At 34.6% G+C, this 22,043-nt stretch overlaps 2 protein-coding genes across 4 annotated transcripts; one reads left to right on the top strand and one right to left on the bottom strand.

Annotated features, from left to right (window-relative positions):
• The first annotated feature begins 1,293 nt into the window (after positions 1-1,293).
• LOC137835356 (uncharacterized) lies at positions 1,294-3,541 on the top strand. 3 transcript variants are annotated; one of them, XM_068643830.1, is made up of 4 exons: positions 1,294-1,938; positions 2,262-2,355; positions 2,508-2,713; positions 2,854-3,541. In XM_068643830.1, the coding sequence occupies exon 1, from the start codon at positions 1,522-1,524 to the stop codon at positions 1,789-1,791; it is 270 nt and encodes an 89-aa protein (XP_068499931.1). In that variant the 5' UTR covers positions 1,294-1,521; the 3' UTR covers positions 1,792-1,938; positions 2,262-2,355; positions 2,508-2,713; positions 2,854-3,541. The 3 variants fall into 3 exon arrangements, with proteins under 3 accessions (XP_068499931.1, XP_068499929.1, XP_068499932.1); XM_068643828.1 differs by having other exon boundaries at positions 2,520-2,713; XM_068643831.1 differs by having other exon boundaries at positions 1,300-1,938; positions 2,567-2,713.
• LOC137835355 (probable disease resistance protein At4g27220) lies at positions 2,580-5,867 on the bottom strand. The gene has a single exon (XM_068643827.1). It carries the CDS (start codon positions 5,559-5,561, stop codon positions 2,580-2,582), a length of 2,982 nt encoding a protein of 993 aa, XP_068499928.1. The 5' UTR covers positions 5,562-5,867.
• Positions 5,868-22,043: the final 16,176 nt, after the last annotated feature.

Genomic DNA, 22,043 nt, shown 5'->3' on the forward strand with positions numbered 1-22,043 from the left:
AGGTGGTTATTCTGTTAGGGTTTGTTGCACCCCAAGGAGATAGAATTCTACACGGTTGTGTTGTTAAGATTACGCACCCTATAACATAATAATAATAATAATAATAATAATAATAATAATTATTATTATTATTATTATTATTATTATTATTATTGAATATACTCTCACTGGAGATAGGAGTCTCGAGAGGAAAGGTAGTTGTCAGTGATAACCAAGCGATATTCTATAAAAGGGACTTAAGGTCCTAGGTGAAGGTACGCAATTCTAAATACACTTTTGAATACTAAAACTAGTTGTTTCTTATTCTTTATTAAGCCCTTACTGACTTGAGCGACGGAGTGCAAACGACCGTAAGAGTGTCATTTGTCTCTACAAGTTAAGCTTCCAACAATCAAGAGAAGTGCAGATTTTAGAGGAGACAGGTGAAGCCTAAACCAGTCGTCGAAGTCAACCGGCAAGAACAGTGAGGTTGTTTGGTTTGAGGGATGGGTGATGTGATATTTGATTTGTGAGGACATTTGATTGAAATTTATGAGTGATGTGATAGTTGAGGAAAAATTTATAAATTATTTTAAAGATGTCAAATATAAGTTTACAAATTTATCCTTATTATTAAAAAAATATTTGAATAATGAATTATAATATTTTTTTTTTAGATTTAAATTAATTAAATATTTTTAATATAATATCCATAATTACTTGTATTTTTTAATAAAAATTAAAAAAAGTAATAAAAAATATTTTTATGATAAATTGAAATAAATTTATTAAATATATTGAAAACTATAAAAAATAATATTTATTATTATATATATATTGTTGATATTATAATTTTATTATATTATTTTTATTATTTATAATTATTTTTTGTTATTAATAACATAATTAAATATTTTTAAATTTTTTAAATAAATTGATATAATATTTAATTTTATATATTATATATTATAATAAAATACATATATAAACATATTTAAGTAAAATACAACAATCTTATACAAAATCAGCATAAATCTTTTTATTTAAATGAAAATTAAAAGAAATCTCCCTAGTTACTTCTTACACATGTATAAAAACACTATTATTTTTTATTTTTTTTAATGATATATTAACGATCAACAATTTTTATACCATCACATTATAACTTTTAATATTATTATTTTAATATTTTTCATATCATTTAATTCTAAATTTACCTTTTATTATATATATTTATTTCTAAATCTTTATTTATCTTTATTTTTATTGATTCATAGATATATATTTAACTTTGTTGAGTTAAGTCCTAGGATTCTGCTTAAAACAGTGGGTTACAACGCCCCTGGTTTTCTGGTTTTGCTTTTCTTCAATTCCCTTCCGCCCCAATTAAGCCTGTGGTTTGGTTTCAACCACCTTCTTCAAAATCCCTCAATCACCCACACACATATATATATATATATAGATATAGGAAGAAACATACCATTCCCTCCACGCATCAAAACAACACATCCCAATATTTCATCAAAAGCCATAGCAGTTAACATGAGTGCAGCTACTAGAGCTTGGATTGTGGCATCCAGCATAGGGGCAGTGGAGGCCTTGAAGGATCAACTGGGGGTGTGCAGGTGGAACTATGCCTTGAGGTCGCTCCAGCAGCATGCCAAGAGCAACATCAGATCATACACTCAGGCCAAGAGCTTGTCCTCTGTCACTTCTGCTGCAGTTCCCAACAAGGTTAATAGGACCAAGGAGGAGTCCATGAGGAAAGTCATGGACTTGGGTTGTTGGGGTCCCAATACTATAAGGTTTTAGAGTGGGAAGTGAATGTCACCCTTTCAGATCCCATTCATCATTATGCTACAAGTTTGATCCTATACTGCATTGTAGCCTTTGTGATGTCATCCTAATACCTTATGTTATGCATGTCTTTGATTCATACAAAATTTTGTCCATGAAATGGTAAATATATGATCCTATGAAATGAAATTTGAGGTCTAATTTTCAGTTTTTGTGTTATGTTTCAATTTTTTTATTATGTGGGTATATGGATCTGTGAATTATTTTTAGTGGGCAAATCCATATAACAGCAATGTCCTAATCGGATCTGGCTTTACTTTCTATAAAAAAATGAACAAGTAAAGGATGCAAATAACACAATGCTTTCATGTTATTTTGATCAAATTACTGCCTTCTGCTTAAAATAAACAATGGATGGCAAAATTAAGAAAACCTAATCGGATCAATCAATCTAACTGATCTTTTTTCTGTCTTTGATTCAATAGAGGATGCTGTGGATGGAGTGAGCAAAATTTAGAAGTCTGTTATTCCCTAAGCTAAAGACTTGTCAATGAAAGAAACACGGAACTGTTTGAGATGGTAAACTTCTACATTAACATTAGCCACGAGTCTGTATAATTGTCTGAACAGTCTTCTCTAAGGATTTGAGAAATTAGCTCGTGCAATCAATTAATCATATACAGTCATCATATTCCCAATATTTACATTTCAATCAACTAAGTTTCAATTAGATTTCATTCCAGTTACCCAACACAGTCATCATACTTCCAATATATACATATCAATACAGAGTATGGGCAGAGTTAGAAGGAATCGTACAAAATCTGAACTGGGGTAGCGGTTTCTGGGAGCCTCGCTAGTTTTGGACATTTAAAGATCCTAATGTTTTGGAGAGACTCGCACAACATTTGTCCACTACTTATGCTCCTGAGTTCTGGTAGGTGCTTCAATGATAATGACATTAACTTTGAATGTGTGACTATAATAGTATCTCTATTAGTCACATAAGATTTTTTACCCCCATAGCTTTCATAATCTGTTCCATCAACTGAAATTATTTCTTCCATTGACTTGCAGTTATGAACAGTTATCTCTTCCATGTTTGGTAGATAAGCTAGCAATCTAGGTGTCAGAAGCTTCTTGATAATTGGACAACGGTAGATGAAAAAGTACTTCAAACAAGTAAAAGCTCTTCCTGGTGGAAAGATTTGAGCCACAACTTCATCTTCCTTACATAGACTAAGCAAGTTTTTCAGGCTATAGAGTTCCAATGATTCTAAGCTGTGAAGAGAGGTGCAACATGAGGAAGAGCAAGATAAAGAAAACATGTACTCTTGTCCATCACAGTCTGCAATCTCACAGCGCCTAAAAGAGGTGGCGTTTTTTAATGACATAACATCACATAAGCTCTGAATGTCATGACATCTTTCAACCTTCAAGCGTTGAATGTCTAGAGGGAGGATAAGGGGCGTTTCTCCTGTTCTGATTTTGCAATTTGAAATTATCACATCCTTCCTCAAACAAACCTCAGCAAAACAACACCACGGAGAGTTACCAAGAGATTCTTCAGTGTCTAACTGAAGAAGGTAACTTCTAGGTCCATATATATGCATTATTTTCACATAGGCATTGAAATGGTGCATGTTGTACAAGTTAGCTGCAAAAGTTTCCAACTTTCTCAGGCATGATATATACTCTACTTTCACTTTTATCTTTCTTGACCACCAATGGAGAATAAGAAATTGGAGACGAGTCAATTTTGCTATTTGTTTTCCTGATGACACCAAATCTTTTGCATAAAGATTAAGCCATTTAAGGTTTACTAACGTTTGCAAACCTTGAGGCATTTCTGTGATTGCAGTAAAAGATAGGTCTAACCTTAGTAAGGACTGAAGCTTTGCTAGTGAAGGCATGTGCTTTAATCGCTTACAAGATGTTAGCAACAAAGCAGTGAGGGTACTCAACTCAGACACAGATTTTGGCAAAACCTCAATGTCTGTGAAAGACAAATCAAGAACTTCAAGAGCAGACATGTGCACAAAAAACGAATCAGAGATCCTAGTCAAGGATTCATTATGCTTCAAAATCAAGGTTCTAAGTTTAGGACACCTAGGTGATATGTCTGTTGGAATTTCATGTATCCAATTACACATCAAGGAAACCTTCTCTAGGTCCTCAGTCCATTCTACTTCATCAGGAATCTTTGTCAATTGCAATCCAGCCTTCACCAGGAAATGGTTGTTCACCTTTATAACATTAATAGCCATTGCTCTCACCAAATCATGCATTTTCACCAATTGACTTCCCACATAGTAGCCTTCCACACTATCTATTGGTTCCACATGTTGGCATCCCATTTTCATCATGCTGATAGCTATATGACTGCTGGCATCCTGTAGTCCTGTGCATTTCTTTCCACCAACATAATTTTCCACTTTCCCCAAAAGACAGATGTTCTCAAGCTTATTCAGTATGGTGTGTCCTTCATTAAACGTAGCCTCCAAACTTTTCATTCCATTCACCAGTCCCTCATCAACAAAACTTTCTATCAAAACATCCCTGTCTATTTCAAAATCTTCAGGATATAATGCACAGCATAAGAAGCACTGCTGGACCATTTTATCATTCAAGTGATCATAGCTAAATCTCAACACACCGAGCACCTCCATTTCCATTTCCTTCGGCTTTACTTTTGTGTTTCTTAGTTCTTCCAGTGTGTGCCGCCACTCACAAATTTCTTCCACTCCCCTCATGCTTCTGGCCATTGTAATAATTGCTAGGGGTAAACCAGCACATTGCTTTGCAACAGATCTGGCAACCTGTTCTACTTCTGGAGAAAAAGTAGTCTGTTGTCCAAGGTTGTCCACAAATAAAGTCCATGCTTCTTCCATAGAAAGAGGCTCAACTTTGACACTGTTTTGACAATTCATCCTTCGACACACGTCTAACGAACGACTTGTCAAAACCAATTTTAGCCCATCTGCTCTCACAGGAATTCCAACCCTCTCTAGAGGAAAATGATTCCACACATCATCTAGAAAAAGAACACATCTCTTCCTTCTCATCAAGGCCCATGATAATCTTGCTGCTCTTTTCCTTTCATCACTTTCTTTTGAAATATCTATGCCAACTATTTTTGCCACATCACACTGCAATTTGTGAATGCTAAATGACTGTGAGATAGTCACCCAAAACACACTTTCAAAGTTGGTGACCGCTGTTAAAAGCATATTATGTATGTGTATTAGCACACTTGTTTTCCCCACTCCTCCCATGCCATACACACCAATCATCAACACACCATCGTTCATCAACCAGTCCCATATCTTACGAACATTTTTCTGAAACATTGCACCAGCTAATTCTGTTGTCAACAATGCATATCCTCTAGATTCCTGTGCACTGCCCACAATTCCTTCAGGGAACCTACCACGCCCCACAAGATCTGTAACTTGTCCTGTTAGTTTCTTTACTTGTACAATTAGCTTGAAATTCCTAAACACTCCACCGTATCTCAAATCCTGAACCTTGCCATACACTTCATTTTTCTTTCTGTGAACATTTCTCAACCAATTTTCAACTTCTCGTTTCCTTTTCTTGCCATGCTCTAGCTCTTCAATTTCTAGCTCTTTGTTTATGTCATGTTCCAGGCTGCAAAGCTCTTCTAGCTTCATTTCGAGCATTTGTACATTGTCATTGAAGCCGTTGAATCCGCAGAGCATATCCAAGATTAGAGTATATATTTCACGGGTTTTCACCAAGCCTTCTATGATTCTAGTGGCCATAACATGCTCCTGCAGAAAAAAGAAACAGAAAAGGAAGGGAAAAAGATAAGCAGTTGTTTGCCAAAGAAAGCTCTAAAAGGAAAAGTTCCCTAAACAAAACGCAAGAGGAAAATAGTACCAAGAAAAATAAAAGAAAAATGTTCTAATTCGAATGCTATTCAATAAACCAACTACTGGTATGCAAAAAGAATGTTTGTAAACTGTAATGGTTCAATTATGCAGTCTGCGGAGTGCGCTTGCAGAATACCATTTATCTCCTAGATTTAAGGAAATTCATTGAAATTCGTAATTAACATGTTCATGTTCCTGGCTTCTCTAATTTTTCTTAAGGAACGGTGTCTGGTATAAGATTATTTATGTGAAATCATTATAAGCGTATGATCCCTTAAAAACAGATCAATAAATTATACTCACTTGTTCAAACATAAAAGGTCGTTTATTCAAACTAAATTGTGGAGAACCAGAAACGCATGCTATCATCTTTCCAGGCAAAACATTCGAATAACCAACACGCCAACAAAACACAGTTGCAAAAGAAAACAAACAACTTTTACTAGTCTCCATCCAGCAAGAAAAAGGAAATTGAATTTACTCAATTGAGGGCCAGGAATTAAAATAACAAAAAAAAAAGTGATAAACAGTGGAACTAAGAAGCTAATGCTTACCTGAGTATAACAAGATTTGAATTCTTAGAATCAACAGAGCTTTCTGATCCAGGGATCCTTATTCGGCGTATAAATGATAGCACGATGATCTATGTGCATGTGAACCAACACGACCAACCAAGCATGGCATAAGAATCATATGGAAAAATATGAGCATGCAATATAGAATTCAGTTTTTGCCAAAACAAAAGAAGAAGAAAAAATTATGCCAGTCCACTGGTGTTCCCAAGTCTTTGCCGTGACTGCATGGTATTGTCTTTGAAAAGTCAGCACGTAGAAAAAACAAGTTAGTTGGTAATAATCACCATTTACTTGTTAAAAACTCAAAATATATTAAAGTAATTACAATTTGCTTTGCATCCATTTCTAATAATAAAACTGAATCAAACTCACGCGCAAACACCCTAATACCACTGACCAGATCAAGATGTTGTTTATTCTCAGTATATTCTTTGAGTGTACTCTTGTTGGAAAAATTTACTTTCTACACAAAAAAAAAACGTCTACTTAACAATCTACTATAATAATATATTACATTTAAAAATAAATTATGTTTTGTTCCTTGGAAGATTCATTCTCCTTGAAGTGAGTCAAATGTACGAATTTTCTTTTACACACTTGTCGTCAGTCTTTGATAAAAATAGCTTAATATGTTACTTTTCTTTGTCTATAACTTTTCTTTATCAACAATAAAGAATATAATAAATAAAAGTATTTGAGGATACTCCTACCTTATTACAAAAATAAAATAAAATTCTATGACCAGCCAAAAAACCTCATCTCGCACATCCCACCTAGGTTTGATGGTTCCTTACACATATACAAAAAGACAGTTTGTATCTAAACCTTAACAGGCAACAAAGATATATAGGGGCTAATTCCATCAAGAACAAGAACAGTTGCTTCTATAAAAAAACAATTGGAAATATGAGTTTATTCTTTTGTCTGCAACTGTTTGCATTTTTGGTTTATATTCTAAATCCGTCGTGAACGCTTAAAAGTAATAATGGATAATTATGTTAAAGTATCTTTTGTAATTAGATCATTGACTACATTATTTAGAGAGGAATTTCACATATTCAAATCTCAAAATTTAAATTTGCATTGCCTCTTCTATGGGAAGATTTATGAGTCGAGTTGAATTATGTAAATTAAAAGAAGTAAAACCTTATTTATCTAAATTTAGTTAAGTTAGGCATATTTATATTTTTTACACGGTTTTGACAATGGCTTGATAAAAATTTGGTGAAAAATAACTATAAATAACTCCAAAGAAGAAGTGGAAAATGGGAGAAATAAATATAACCGATAAACCAAAAAAAGAAGTTGAAACTGATTGAAAATGATCTAATCATGAAAATTTGAGTAATTGTAGTGTAAATTGACCCAATTATATTAATGTTTGTTAAAATATAGTACTACAAAACATTAATACACTACACAAGAAAATAATTTGAAAGGATCATTGTCTTCATTGTCACATGGATGCTCACTCCAAGGGAGAGTAATCATGTTGTCCTCACTGAAGAGGACCTTGTCTTAATCTACTGCATAATGAAGAACATCAAAGTCAATTGGATTCATGTCTTCAAGGAGCATATAGAGTCTATGAGCAAGATGGGATTCATCAAAGTTGGTGACAAATGGGTTAGCAAAGAGGAAGAACAAGTGGCTCCTTCTCGTGAAGATCAGTCTGGAACAAATGATGGACAACAAGCTGCACCAAATGCTGGAAATCAATATGAACCAGAATAAACTGAACAAGGTACTGAAAATCAAACAGTGCAAGCTACTGATACGAATTATGAAGTTGGTCCAAGTACTGGAGCTGTAGAAGAGTTTGCTCTGCATGTCACAATTTGAAAGATTGATTATCAACCGCTTGGAAAACATGGCAAGTGATCAAAGGAACCATTGAGTTTTGTGAAGCCAGATTCCAACATCTATATGAGCAAATTGAAGTTGTGCAAACCCAACTCTTTGAATTCCCATATAGCAAGGATGCTTGAAAGCTCAAAGTATCACTTTCTGCTTCTTTTTATGCTCTATATTTTCTATATTGCTGGACTATTGATTTATCATTCTATTTTCTATTTATAGATCTATTCTTTTTGTTTATTTGTGAAGACAGATAGGGGGAGAAGTTTATGGTTGATTTGGTTGTATTTCACTACATTATGTTGATGCTACTCTACATTAAAACACTTTGAGTTTTTCTGTTTTTTTTTTCTACATTTCTGACTATGCAGAAACTAGCTCTTTAAGTGTGCTTTGTGAACCTATTTTATCATGCTATTATACTTGCATTGTGTAGTGTATAATTATGTTTTGCATGAGCTCTTAAGTTCAAAACCTACAACACAAACAAACCAAGGATTTTTCTTCATCAAATAAGGGAGGTTGTTGAACAAGGTGCTTTAATTCTTCCAAATCTTATTCAAAGACTAGAAGAACTTGTTGCAGTGTTTGTATGTGTTGCTTAGTAGTTTTTGAATTTTCAATTCATATCTTGTATTGATCCAATCTCACTTGATTCTTTATTATTTTTAAAAATTCGTGTTTTCTAAAAAGTTGTGAAATTTTAGTTAGTTGTTTTTCAAATCAATTTGTTGAAAAAGATGTTACTCAAAGGTTTTGAGTCTATAGCAAGTTTTTTATCCAGTTAATTTGTCGAAAAAACTGGTTGTTCTACACTTAGTGGTTTTCAAAAGGTTTTGAAAAAGCTTTGCTTTATTTTGTATTTTCTGTAAAACTCAAACAACTGATTATTTCGATAAACCAACTGGTTGTTTTATATGAAATCCTTAACAAATAATAATTTCAATCAGTTGTTTTGTAAAACAATATGTTGCTTTCTAACAAAATTTTGTTAAGAGTTCCAAACTGTTTTTAAATGTTTCCAATTGCTTTTGATTAATGATCTGATATTTTTAACCACTTCTTTGAGTCTATATAAAGACTATTTTATGATCTTTTCATGAACCTAAGAAAGAGAGCTTATTAAAAACATTTTCAAGAGATTCAAGGGCTTTTGGATCTTCACTTGTGTGTGAAATATGAGCTTGGATTTCTATACTTTTGTACTATTGCTTTGTAAAACCCAAGTGTATTCTATTTCCTTCTTTTGAATACTGTAAATTTGTGTAAGGCAGTTTCAAAAAAGGGTTTATGAAAATTGTGGTGTTACTAGTGAGTGTTGTGTGTTCTTGAGGGATTCAAGATCAACACTCTTGGTGTGTGTTTTGTAATCTTGCTTTGATTGCTTAGTGAATTCTCAGTGGTTAATTGAGGACTGGGTGTAGCTTTTGGTTAGGAGTGAACCAACATAAATATCTTTGTGTGAATCTCTCTATCCCTTCTCTTATACACCGATTTGCAAATTTGTTCTTTGTTTTTGGTATAAACAACCTGTTGTTTTGAGAAAACAACTGGTTGATTTTTTATAAAGAACTATAAAACTTAAATTTTATCCAGTTGAACAGAAAGTCAATTGGTTGATTGTTCAGATTTTTTCACTCTACTTCCAATCTTTGCGAAAATCTTGTGGAAACAATTCACCTCTCTCTTGTTTTGGCCACACATTTTAACAAATCACTATGTTTGACTAAGAGATGTTTGGGTATTTCAATTATGCCTTCTCCCATTTCATTTAAGTTCATATTTCCATCACCAAACTTTAGAATCCAATCAACATATTCTTTGATGTCTGAAGCACTTTCTACTAATTCTTGACTTGTTAACCTCATATTCTCTGAAAGTTTCAAAACTTTCCAGTATTTCTATAATTCAAAAAAGTTTATTGTTGCCTTTACAATGTTTTATCTCGATCCCTTCATGACAACATGCAAAATTTTCCCAAAATCAGCTCCTAATACAACAACTTTACCACCAAAAGGTTTGTCACTGTTCTCTTCATCTATAACCTTCATAATAATATATCATAAAATAATTATAATAAAAAATACTATAAAATTATATAAATTAATTTCAATTATCATTTTTTAGAATGATTTGATAATGTAATGTGTAGATTTTGGAACATATTAAATAAATATCCCGTGTAAACAAATCATTACATATTAGTTATAATAAATAATTCAATAATTTTCGAATATAAATAATTCAATTTTTCAAATAAATAAAGTCTTGTGGTAGTCATTATTAGTATCAGTGTTGTCGAGATCACGAGTTAGATCGGAAAACTCGCGATCTTGTGATCTTTCAAGCACAAAACGCGTTGGATCGGAGGCTGGATCGGAATCTCACCAGATCGCTCTGATCCAGCGATCCATGGGTTGGATCGGACGATCCATGGGCCTCCGCGATCCATTGACGCAACCCAAAAAGAACCCCAAAATCCAATAAAACCTAAAAAACCATAATTTGAATACTAAAAAACCCTAAATTTAAAATGTAACCCTAATTTGAAGAACCTATGTCGTCGTCGTTGTTCGCGTTACGTGTCGCCATCACAAGTGGTGTGTTTCACCTTCGCCGTTTGTGCCGTTCCACCACCGCGCATGTTGCCTCTGCCACAACACACACTGCTCGCGCTGCCTCTGCCACCGCACACGCTGTCTCTGTAATTGTATACCACCGTTGCATTGCCTCCGCCACTGCACACCACCGTGCACTGCCTCCTGCACTGCTCGCACGATTTGCTTTGTTCCGCCACTGCTCGTGTGATTTGCTCTGCTCCGCCACTGCTTGCGTGATTTGGGTTATAACTTATGGCAAGTGGAAGAACTGATCCTGCTTGGAAGCATTATGTCTCTATTGATGGAAAAAACAAGGAACTTAAAATATAAATACTGTGAGAAAGTTTTGACAGAAGGGTTTTACAGATTAAAGCACCATCTAGCAGGGACTTCAAAGGATGTGGGAACTTGTGTATCAGTGCCCGAAAATGTTAAAAAATCAATGTTGGATATTGTTGTTAGTCTACAACAAAATTTCTTAAGGAAATCAAATTGTAGAGAAGAAAGTTGTATGGAACAGACAGAAACTCCTAGAAAAAGATCAAGTGAAGAAGAGATTGGGAACTCATCAAATATTTTTAAAAGAAATGGAACTCAAAGTACTATTAATTCCATTTTCAAGAAGAATGACAGAGAGGATGCATATCAAAAGATTGCTTGGTTTTTCTACAATAATGTTATTCCTTTCAATGTAGCAAAGAGTGAGGTGTTGAACCAAGTGGTGTTCATGTTTTGAAGAATCCAAATCCTTTGAAGGATGTTGAAGCCTCTGCTATGCTTGATGTTGCTGTGCTGGTTTAAGCTTTGTTCTGGGGAAGTTTATATGTTGTAATCCACCATGTGATTAAATCTAAAGCATTAGCATTCTCAATCTTTGTGAAAGTAAAATGTTTTCAAACTAAGTTAAAACAACCGATTGTTTTGTCGAAACAACCGATTGTTTATACTTAGGTGTTTTGAGAAAAAGATTGAAAACTGTTTTGAATGGTTGAACTGTTAAAGTACCAAAACAACCGATTGATTCGAGGAAACAACCGATTGTTTGTTTTGGGACCATAACAGAAAAACTGTTTTCTCTATTGACTGAGCTTTAAATGTTTTAACTGATTACACTCCAGTCATTAAATGCTTTGACCAATCTTTTAATGCAATTTAAGAGTTTGTTAAGATTTGATAACAAACTACATCTTTGAATAAATTCAGAAAAACAGATTTGACAATTAAGAATCTTTGACAAAGTTTTTCTAAAGAGTTTTTCAAAGTGCTGAGATTGCTAAGAGTTTGTGGTTGATCAAAGTGTTGGAATGAGATTCTGCTTGTATTGATTTCAGATTATCTTCTGTAACAAGTGTAATCCTTGTACTCTGTTGAACAATTTGGTTCTGTGTTTGCTGAGATTGGCTGTGTGTTCTTGAGGTGTTTAAGATCAGCAATCTTAGTGTTGGCCAAGGAGAGTGTGTTTCTTGAGGTGTTCAAGGTCATTCTCTTGGTTGTTGTGTAAGTGATCAAGTGGTGATTGCTCAGTGGATTTCCTCAGGGTTCTGAGAAGACTGGATGTAGCTCTGGATTTGGAGTGAACCAGTATAAACAACTGTGTACAATTTCTCTATCCCTATCTCTTAAATTCAGTTTTGTCAATTAATAACTGGTATAAACAACCGATTGTTTCGGTAAAACAACCGATTGTTTTTCCAGTATTGTGCTTTTGCTTTATGTTTTGAAAAACTGAATTCTTAATCAAGGTTTTCTTGAAGTATTTTTCATTCTAAGCTTAAAAGTTTACTAAAATCTTTCTTAAACAATTCACCCCCCCTCGTTTAAGACCATATATTCTAACATGAGGAATTTAAGAGAATGGTTGATTTAATTGGTAGACATGGTCCTGAATTAAAGTCACCATCATATCATGAAATTATAGTGAAATATTTGAAGTAAGAGGTTGAGAAGACAAATCTGATACTAAAAGAACATAAAGTTGTTTGGAAAAAAACTGGATGTACAATAATGATAGATGGATGGACCGATAGAAAGAGGAGGACTATACTTTATTTTTTGGTTAATAGTCCAAAGGGCACTATCTTTTGAAGTCTATTGATGCATTTGGTATATGCAAGACAACTGAAAAAACTTCAAAACGATGGATGATATTGTTGAAGAGGTTGGGGAAGAAAATGTCATCTAAGTTATAACAAATAATGCAACAAATTATAAAGCAGTTGTTCTTGTCGGTTGATCAAGTTGCCGAGCAACTTCAATCCCAAGCTCTGGCTTCGTCTATCTCTGATGGACTCTTCCCTTTGGGGTGCTGGAACGCGGCTCCGTTGAGACAGAGGGGGCCCTACCTGTTGATTGCATTCTGACGATAAAGTCAGTACATGGCTTATAGAAACAAGAAGTAACTAGTTTTAGTCTTAGAAACAACCTACCTTTACCTAGGATCTCAAGTCTGATGGAAGAGGCCCCAACACCAATCCATTGAAAGGCCACCAAAATGTCAAATTGAGGCAACCACTAGAGTTATGGTCAAAGAGGGGTCAAAAGCCGCATTCTACATGTCATAAACTCTAGTGTAGAATAGTTTTTACAATTTTTGTCAAAAGTAGCATAGTTTAATTCTTTTGTATTTTTGTTGAAACATGCAAAGTGGTACCTAAAATGCTAACCTAAGTTTAATTAGAGTTTCCTACTCCTAATTAAACTTAGGTCCAGCCCACATTTAGCCTAAGTGGAGCGTAAGGTTCTAGAACTCCTAGCACATGGAAGAATTCTAGAACCTACCTCACATGTATTGAATTTAGGAGCCACCTTCCCATATTCCAACATTTGAATTTCCCTCCAATTCTCTTTTCGTTTTCAGCCCACTCTTTCTATATATAGAGGAGCTTGGGTCATGTAAATTGAAGATTAATACATGAGTGAATTGCTGCCAAAATTGTGCCAATATCACTCTGTGCCCAAAACCTCCTAGGTTAGGCTTTTAATCTTCACAAATTCGCCCTTTCCAAGTAGAGTTGGCCTCACCACTCTCAAATCCTACCTATCATGCACCTTCAAGGTCACCACCACTCTTAGGAGGAGCTTGTTCCATCTCCAATCCGTGTAGCTTCCGCAAATTCACACAAAAACCGCAACAAAGGAGACACAAATCCATCATTTGGTATCATGAGCTCCGGTTCTACAAGAGCTAAGTGTCTTCTTTCATTTTAATTTTTGTGTTCTTCATTTACCTCTGTTTTTCAAATTCTGTACTGGCTGTTTTTTTTGCTATGAATTTTAAATACGTTGGAGAAAAATTTTGAAAATCTGGATTAATACAGTTTGATGTGTTAGAAAATCAAGAAAAAAAAGAATCAGATGAAAAGACCAAATAGAGAAAAAATGATAAATAAAACAAAAAAAGAGTGCATTCTGGTGCCAAAAATATATGGTAGTTGGACAGTGATTTTGAAAAATTTATCACAATTAATTGGTGCATAGTTTTGGTGTGATTCCAGCGCCAAAAGTTTGCTAAGACATTGAATCATCTGTGGTTAAATATTCAGAAGCAAATTCAAAATAGCCAGCTCAGCATAAATATTTTAAGTCACGCTTTCTGAACCTGAATTTTCCAGTAGTGTTGTTTTGGTTTTTCAAATCAATTCTAGTGCCTTTCTTTAGGTTACTTTTGTGTGCCATCCTTTATTGAGTGTCTATTTTTATTTGCTTGTCCAATATCATTCTAAACTCTTTCTAAGTTGTGTCACATAATTCAAATCCATTTGCTGTGGTACTGTTTTAAAATTTAATTTGTTTCTTGCTTTCTTTTCTTGACCTCTAAATTGTTGGTGGATAAATTCAATTGGTACTTGTTCAGTGGAATTGACTTTGTGGTGAGTCTACCTCTACTTAGTAGGTACTGTTTTGGAGAATTTAATTGTCTATTCATAAGAGGTTAAGGCAAGGAGCAACAACAAACACAAATACAAATACCAAACACATACACTTTGAAGGACACAACAAAGAAGAGCAATTACAAGCCATGGAGTGCATAGTTTAGGAAATCTGAATTTTAATTTGTGTAATTCAATTTCTTTGTATTTCTTTGAGTTGTAATTACATTCAACCTTTGATTAATTAGTGGATTAATCACGAGTAGACGGTGGGTGTGTCTTCAAAGGCTCCAAGTGTCTAGAAGCCTCACCTTAGGAATCGTCTAGCTTAAAGCTTTGTAGTTAGCAATCTTTAATTGTGCTTAGCTTATTGCTTTACGTTAATTACTTGTTTAGCATTGCTTATTTGCTTGTTTGTTTAATTGCTTTGCATTGTTTTCCTTTGCATAAAATTTGACTTTTCATTCCTCATTGTGATCTAAGTAATTTACTTAGAAAAAGAATTGTGTGAAGTTTTTGAGGGATAGGTTTTGGCAAGGAAAGACTTGGTACTTAAGAAGTCCTAGTGACTCACCTCTCTTTCCTAGAAAGCTACCTTCATTACTTTCCTTTTCTTTCTTGAAGTAAAATACTTTTAAACACAAATCTTTAGTCATGTCAACTTACTCTGCTAAAACAATTAGCCAAGGACTTTCAATCACTCTCATATAGACAATTGGAGCATGAGGCCCAAATCAAGGAGTTGAAATTGGCTAAAGAAAAGGATGAAAATTCTCAAAAATCTAAAAAAATACGTTCTCATGCATCTAGTTCTCAAAGTCATGATTCTTTTGGGGAGGAAAGTCTTAGGTTAAATGAGTATATTCAACCACCTCCTAGGAGAACTAGAAGAGATAGAAGAGAACAAGAGAGACCAAGAGAGGTTAGGGTAGACCTACCCCATTTCCATGGAAAAGAAAACGTAGAAGTCTATCTAGATTGGGAAATGAAGGTAGAACAATTATTTGCTTGCCATAAAGTAAGTGAAGAGAGAAAAGTACCCTTAGCCACTCTTAGTTTCCAAGGGAATGCTATGTATTGGTGGACATCCATAGAAAGAGAGAGACGTCTTCATAGGGAACTTCCCATAGAGTATTGGAATGATCTTAGGGGAGCCCTAAGACGCCGTCATATACCCTCCTATTATAATAGGGAGTTGATGGAAAAGCTCCAAAAACTCCAACAAAGAACAATGAGTGTAGAGGAGTATAGGCAAAAGATGGAGCTATACATGATGAGAGCCTCCATTAGGGTGAATGAGTCCACCACCATAGCTAGATTCTTAAGTGGGCTAAATTTTGAGATAAGAGATAGAGTTGAACTTCTACCTTATCAAGACTTGAATGACTTGGTTCAACTTTGTATCAAAGTTGAACAACAAAATTTAAGGAAAACTTCAAGTCATAAGGAAGGTTCATACTCCAATTCCTATCCAAAAAGAGAAATTAAAAGGGAGGCGAGTACATCTAAGGAAACACCAAAAGAGACTCCCAAAAATATAAGTAAAGATATGATCACTCCACCCATTCACACTAGGGATGTTAAATGCTTTAAATGCTTTGGGAGAGGACATGTGCAAGCTCAATGTCCAAACCAAAGAACCTTGTTTTTAAAAGGAATAGATGAGTATACTGGTGGTGATGACGAACCTAGTGAGAAAGAAGAATGGGGAGATGATGAAAGAGTGTATCCTTTAGAGGGGGAATTATTGATGATTAAAAGAACCTTCAACAACCAAACTAGTGCAACCATGGAAACACAAAGAGAGAACATCTTTCACACAAGATGCAAAGTTTTAGAAAACATATGTTCTCTCATTGTGGATAGTGGCTCATGCTGCAATTGTTGTAGCACTAGGATGGTTGAAAAGTTAAATCTACAAGTAGTCCCTCATCCTAGACCTTACAAGCTTCAATGGATAAATGAAGATGAGGAACTAGCTGTAGATAAACAACTGAAAGTCAAGTTTTCTATAGGAAACTACAAAGACAATGTTTTATGTGATGTAGTTCCTATGGAAGCTTGCCATATCTTATTAGGTAGACCATGGCAATTTGACAAGAAAACCATGCATAATGGTCTAACTAATGAGATTACCTTCACCCACAAAGAAAAGAAGTTTGTACTTAATCCTTTACCACATTCCCAAGTGGTAAGAGATCAAATACAAATGAAACAAAAGAGGGATGAAGAGAAAAGAAAAATCAAAATAGAAAAAGAGAGAACCCTTAGGGAACAAAAGGCGTGAAAGAAGAATGTTCCTTCCCACAAGGTCATTCAACAAGAAAATCCATCTAAAAATACCTTTGAAAATATGTTTCTTGTTGAACAACCTCAAAGCCTTACCTTTTGTAAAGGAACACATACAAGATTATTAGTAGATTATTTTGATTATGTGCTAAGATATCTCCAAGTGAAGGTCAAGTTATCTATAGGCATCTACAAAGATAAATTTTTATGTGAGGTAGTGCCTAAAGAAACTTGTTATGTCTTATTGAGACAACCATTGCAAAATGTTAAAATTTCCATGATCAATGGTCGTATCAACGAGGCTACCTTCACACATAAAAGAGAAATTCTTCATGAAGGAGAACTCATAGGCCAAATTAGAGTTGATAAAACTCTAGAGCTTTTAAAAGGAAAATTATTTTGGTCACCCATGAGAAAAGATGTTCAGAGACATTACCCTAGATGTATTTCTTGTTTTAAAACTACATCTAAGGCAATGTCTCATGAACTCTATACTCCTTTACCATTTGCAAATGATCCATGGGAAGACATAAGCCTAGATTTTATAATAGAGCTTTCTAGGACAAAAAAAGGTTTTGATTCCATTTTTATGGATATGGATAAGCTCTCTTTAGAGAAGTGATAAGTCTTCTTGGTTTATCTCCAAGCATAGTATTGGATAGACCTCCAAAATTTGAAAACCATTATTTGAGGATTCTCTTGGAAAAACTTGGAACTAAGTTGAACTCTTCAAATTCTTATCATCTTCAAACTAATGGTCAAAATGAAGTTGAAAACATAGCTCTTTCTACTATGCCTAGAGTAATCATGAGAGGCAAACACAACTCTAAGGATGAGTATGCATACAATAAAGTAGTTCAAAAGACTACTAATATTTCTACATTTGAGGTTGTATGTGGGCTTAATCCTCTTTACCTTTTTGATTTGTTACCATTTCCTAATCCACAAGGATTTGTGCCTAAGGAAGAAGTAACAAAAACTGAATATGATAAAATGCATAAGAGGATTAAAGAACAAATACAACAACCAAAAGAGAAATATTGTAAAAAGTTGCCAAAAACAATAGAAAAACAGAAAGAATGGCAACTTCATAAAGTTGATTTTTATACAACTGCTTCAACTAACTCCTTTGTTTTGTTTGATGATTCCCATAGATGGACGTTTGATCCGGGAGGACGAGCATAGTTGTCAAAGGAAGAGGCTGCTATCCGAGATCGACTTTGTTGATCTGATGATAGATTTTCTCAAGAAGGAGGAGATGATGGACACCATCCAGGCACATACATCCCTTTACTAATGACGAGGACGAAGCCTTGGATTTGAGGACAATTCCTTTTCAAGAGGGAGGGGATGATGGAAGAGGCCCCAACACCAATCCATTAAAAGGCCACCAAAATGTCAAATTGAGGCAACCACTAGAGTTATGGTCAAAGAGGGGTCAAGAGGACACATTCTACATGTCATAAACTCTAGCGTGGAATAGTTTTTACAATTTTTGTCAAAAGTAGCATAGTTTAATTCTTTTGTATTTTTGTTGAAACATGCAAAGTGGTACCTAAAATGCTAACCTAAGTTTAATTAGAGTTTTTTACTCCTAATTAAACTTAGGTCCAACCCACATTTAGCCTAAGTGGAGCGTAAGGTTCTAGAACTCCTAGCACATGGAAGAATTCTAGAACCTACCTCACATGTGCTGAATTTAGGAGCCACCTTCCCATGTGCCAACATTTGAATTTCCCTCTAATTCTATTTTCATTTTCAGCCCACTCTTGCTATATATAGGGGAACTTGGGTCATGTAAATTGAAGATTAATGCATGAGTGAATTGCTGCCAAAATTTTGCCAATATCACTCTTTGCCCAAAACCTCCTAGGTTAGGCTTTTAATCTTCACAAATTCGCCCTTTCCAAGTAGAGTTGGCCTCACCACTCTCAAATCCTACCTATCATGCACCTTTAAGGTCACCACCTGATGGAAGAGGCCCCAACACCAATCCTTTGAGAGCCCACTAGAATGCTACATTGAGGCAACCACTAGAGTCATGGTCAAAGAGGGTTTAAGAGGACACATTTTTACATGTCATAGACTCTAGTGTGTGATAGTTCTTCTTACTTTTCTAGTCAAATTAGCATAGTTTAAAGTCATTTTGTAAATATGATGAAACATGCAAAGTGGTACTTAAAAGTCTAAACCTAAGTTTAATTAGAAATATCCATTTCTAAGTAAACTTAGGGCCGACCCAATTAGCTAGACCTAAGGGGCGTAAACTTCTAGACCAACCACACAAGGGAGGATTCTAGAACCTACCTCATTTTCTCTTAGCAAATCCGGCCATGTGAAGGCTAGGTGTCCCATGTGCTCCCATGTGCTTCCATGTGCTCACTTTTGCAAGTAATTTGGATAGCATTTTCCTTTCATTTGCATGTACATTTACGGTCCTCCTAGGCTACTACCTCATGTAAATCCAAGATTAATTTGAGTATTGTTATGCTGCCAAACTTGAGCCATACATACTCCCTTTGCCTTCAATCTCTCTAGATTTAGGTTATTGATCTTCAACCCATTCACCTACCAAAGAGGGCTGGCCGAACCTCCCTCACATCCCTACTCTTCCTGCACCTACAAGGCCACCACATCTCCTAGGAGGGCCTTGATCCACCACCAATCCGTCCAAGCTTCCGCCACCACCCAAAAATCACAAAAGAGAAGAGCTCAATGTCATCATTTGGTATCTAGAGCTATGGTCTTCTAGAGATAAGTATCTCTTTTTATTTTTCTGCTTGAGTTCTTCTTATCTTCATGTTGTTCATCTTTTGTTCAAGTTGTCTTGCTGTTTTACGTTTTTAATTTGATTTGGATGCTATTCTAAGCATTTCAATCGGTAGAAATTGTTCAATTTGTGCTTAAGCATCTTAATTTCAATTTTGTGTCCCATGGTGAATTGTGTTGCTGTTTTTATTTTAGGATATTTGAGTCTTTCTTGAATTTCTATTTGGTTCATATGATGTGTTTGAGTCATTTTATTTTCTGAATCTATAAGTTTTGTCTAGTCATGTAATTCCAAAATTGTCAACAAATCTTAGTAGTACTTTTCTTGATTTATTTGTTTCTTGTTTTGGATTTGAGTGCTTAATCTGAATTCTGTTTTGATTTGATCCTTTGGTGCATTTTTACTTTTAGTTTGAGTTCTTATTTGTATGCTAGATCCATACAAATTCCATCACATTCATTCCATTGTGTTTTTGAAGTATCTCATTCTGTTTTTAATTCCCGAATTTAGAATCCTCTATTTTAACAAATTCTGTTCTGGCTGTTTTGTTTTATGAAAATTAAATACGTCAAAGGAAAATTATTAGATTCTGGATTTCAGTGGTTTGAAGTGTTAGCAAAATAAGACAAAAAGAATCAGTGAAAAAACAAAATAGAAAAAAAAGATAAATCACACAAAAAAAGTGTGCATTCTGGCGCTGGAACTAGCGGTAATTGGGCATTGTTTTTGAAAAAATTATCACAATTAATTGGTGCATGTGCTTGGAGTGAAACCAACGCCAAAAATTTGTTAAGACACTGAATTTTTTGTGTTTAAATTTTTAGAAGCAAATACAAAATAGCCAGCTCAGCATAAATCATTGAAGTCACGCTTTCTGAACCACAATATTTTCAGTAGTGCTGTTTTGGTTTTTCAAATCAAATCTAGTGCCAATCTTTAGGTTCCTTTTGTGTGCCATCCTTTATTGAGTGCCAATTTTATTTGCTTGTCCAATTCATTCTGAACTCTTTCTAGTTGTGTCATCTCATTAATTCCAATTGTAGTGGTGTTGTTTTTAAAATTTAATTGTTTTTTGCTTTCTTTTCTTGACCTCTATATTGTTGGTGGATAAATTTCAATTGGTGCTTGTTGAGTGGAAATTGACTTGAGGAGAGTCTAGCTCTACTTAGTAGGTACTGTTTTGGAGAATTTAATTGCTTAAATCATAAGAGGATCAAGGCAAGGGGCAGCAGCAAACGTAAATACCAAAATACAGCATACACTTTGAAGGACACAACAAAGAAGAGTAACAATAAGTCAAAGGAGTGCCTAGCTGAAATTTAATTTGTGCAATTTAATTTATTTGCTTTTCTTGAATTGTAATTACATTTCACTCTTGTTAATTAGTGGATTAATCACGAATTAGACGGTGAGTGTGTCTTCAAAGGCTCAAAGTGTCTAAGAAGCCTCACCTAGGAACGACTAGTTTAAGCTTTCTAGGTTAGCCTTTGTTAATTGTTTTTAGCTAGTTCTTCCTTACGTCAATATTTGCTTAATCTTGCTTTAATTTGCTTACGTTTATCTTTGTTTAAAGCTTTGATAAATTGCTTTAATTGTTAGATAGCTTTACATTGTTTTCTTGCATAAAATTTGATTTCTACATCCTCATTGTGTTCTAAGTGATTTACCTAAAGAAAGAATTGTGTGAAGATTTTGAGGGATAGTTTTTGGCTAAGGCAAGACTCGGTATTTAAGTAGTCCTTTGTGACTCACCTCTCTTACCTGGAAAATTACCTTCATTAACTTTCCTCTTCTTTCTTAAAGTAAAGCACTTCTAAACATAAAGTTTTAGTCATGTCTTCTCACTCCTCTAAATCTCTTAAAAGTGATGTGAAATCCTTGAAATCTCTTTTAAAACAACTTTCCAAGGATATTCAATCAATTTCATATAAACAATTGGAGAATGATATCAAAACTAATGAATTGACTAAAGCAAAGGATGAGAAGTCTCAAATTTTAAAAAAATTACATTCTCATGCATATAGCTCTCAAGTTTATGATTCTTTTGGGGAAGAAAGTCTTAGGATAAATGAATATCATCAACCATCCCCTAGGAGAGCTAGAAAAGAGAGACAAGAAAACCTAAAGGAGGTTAAGGTAGAGCTACCTCATTTCTATGGAAAAGAAGATGTAGAAACATATCTATATTGGGAGATGAGGGTAGAGCAATTGTTTGCTTGCAACCATGTGAGTGAAGAAAAGAAAGTACCCTTAGCTACCTTAAGTTTTCAAGATGATGCTATGTATTGGTGGAATGACCTAAAAAGAGAGAGACATCTCCACAAGGACCCTCCCATTACATATTGGAATGACCTTAGGGGAGCCTTGAGATGTCGCCATATTCCCTCACTTTACAATAGGAAGTTGATAGA

The sequence above is a fragment of the Phaseolus vulgaris genome, chromosome 5 (assembly GCF_000499845.2).
Source record: "Phaseolus vulgaris cultivar G19833 chromosome 5, P. vulgaris v2.0, whole genome shotgun sequence".
Taxonomy (NCBI): domain Eukaryota; kingdom Viridiplantae; phylum Streptophyta; class Magnoliopsida; order Fabales; family Fabaceae; genus Phaseolus; species Phaseolus vulgaris.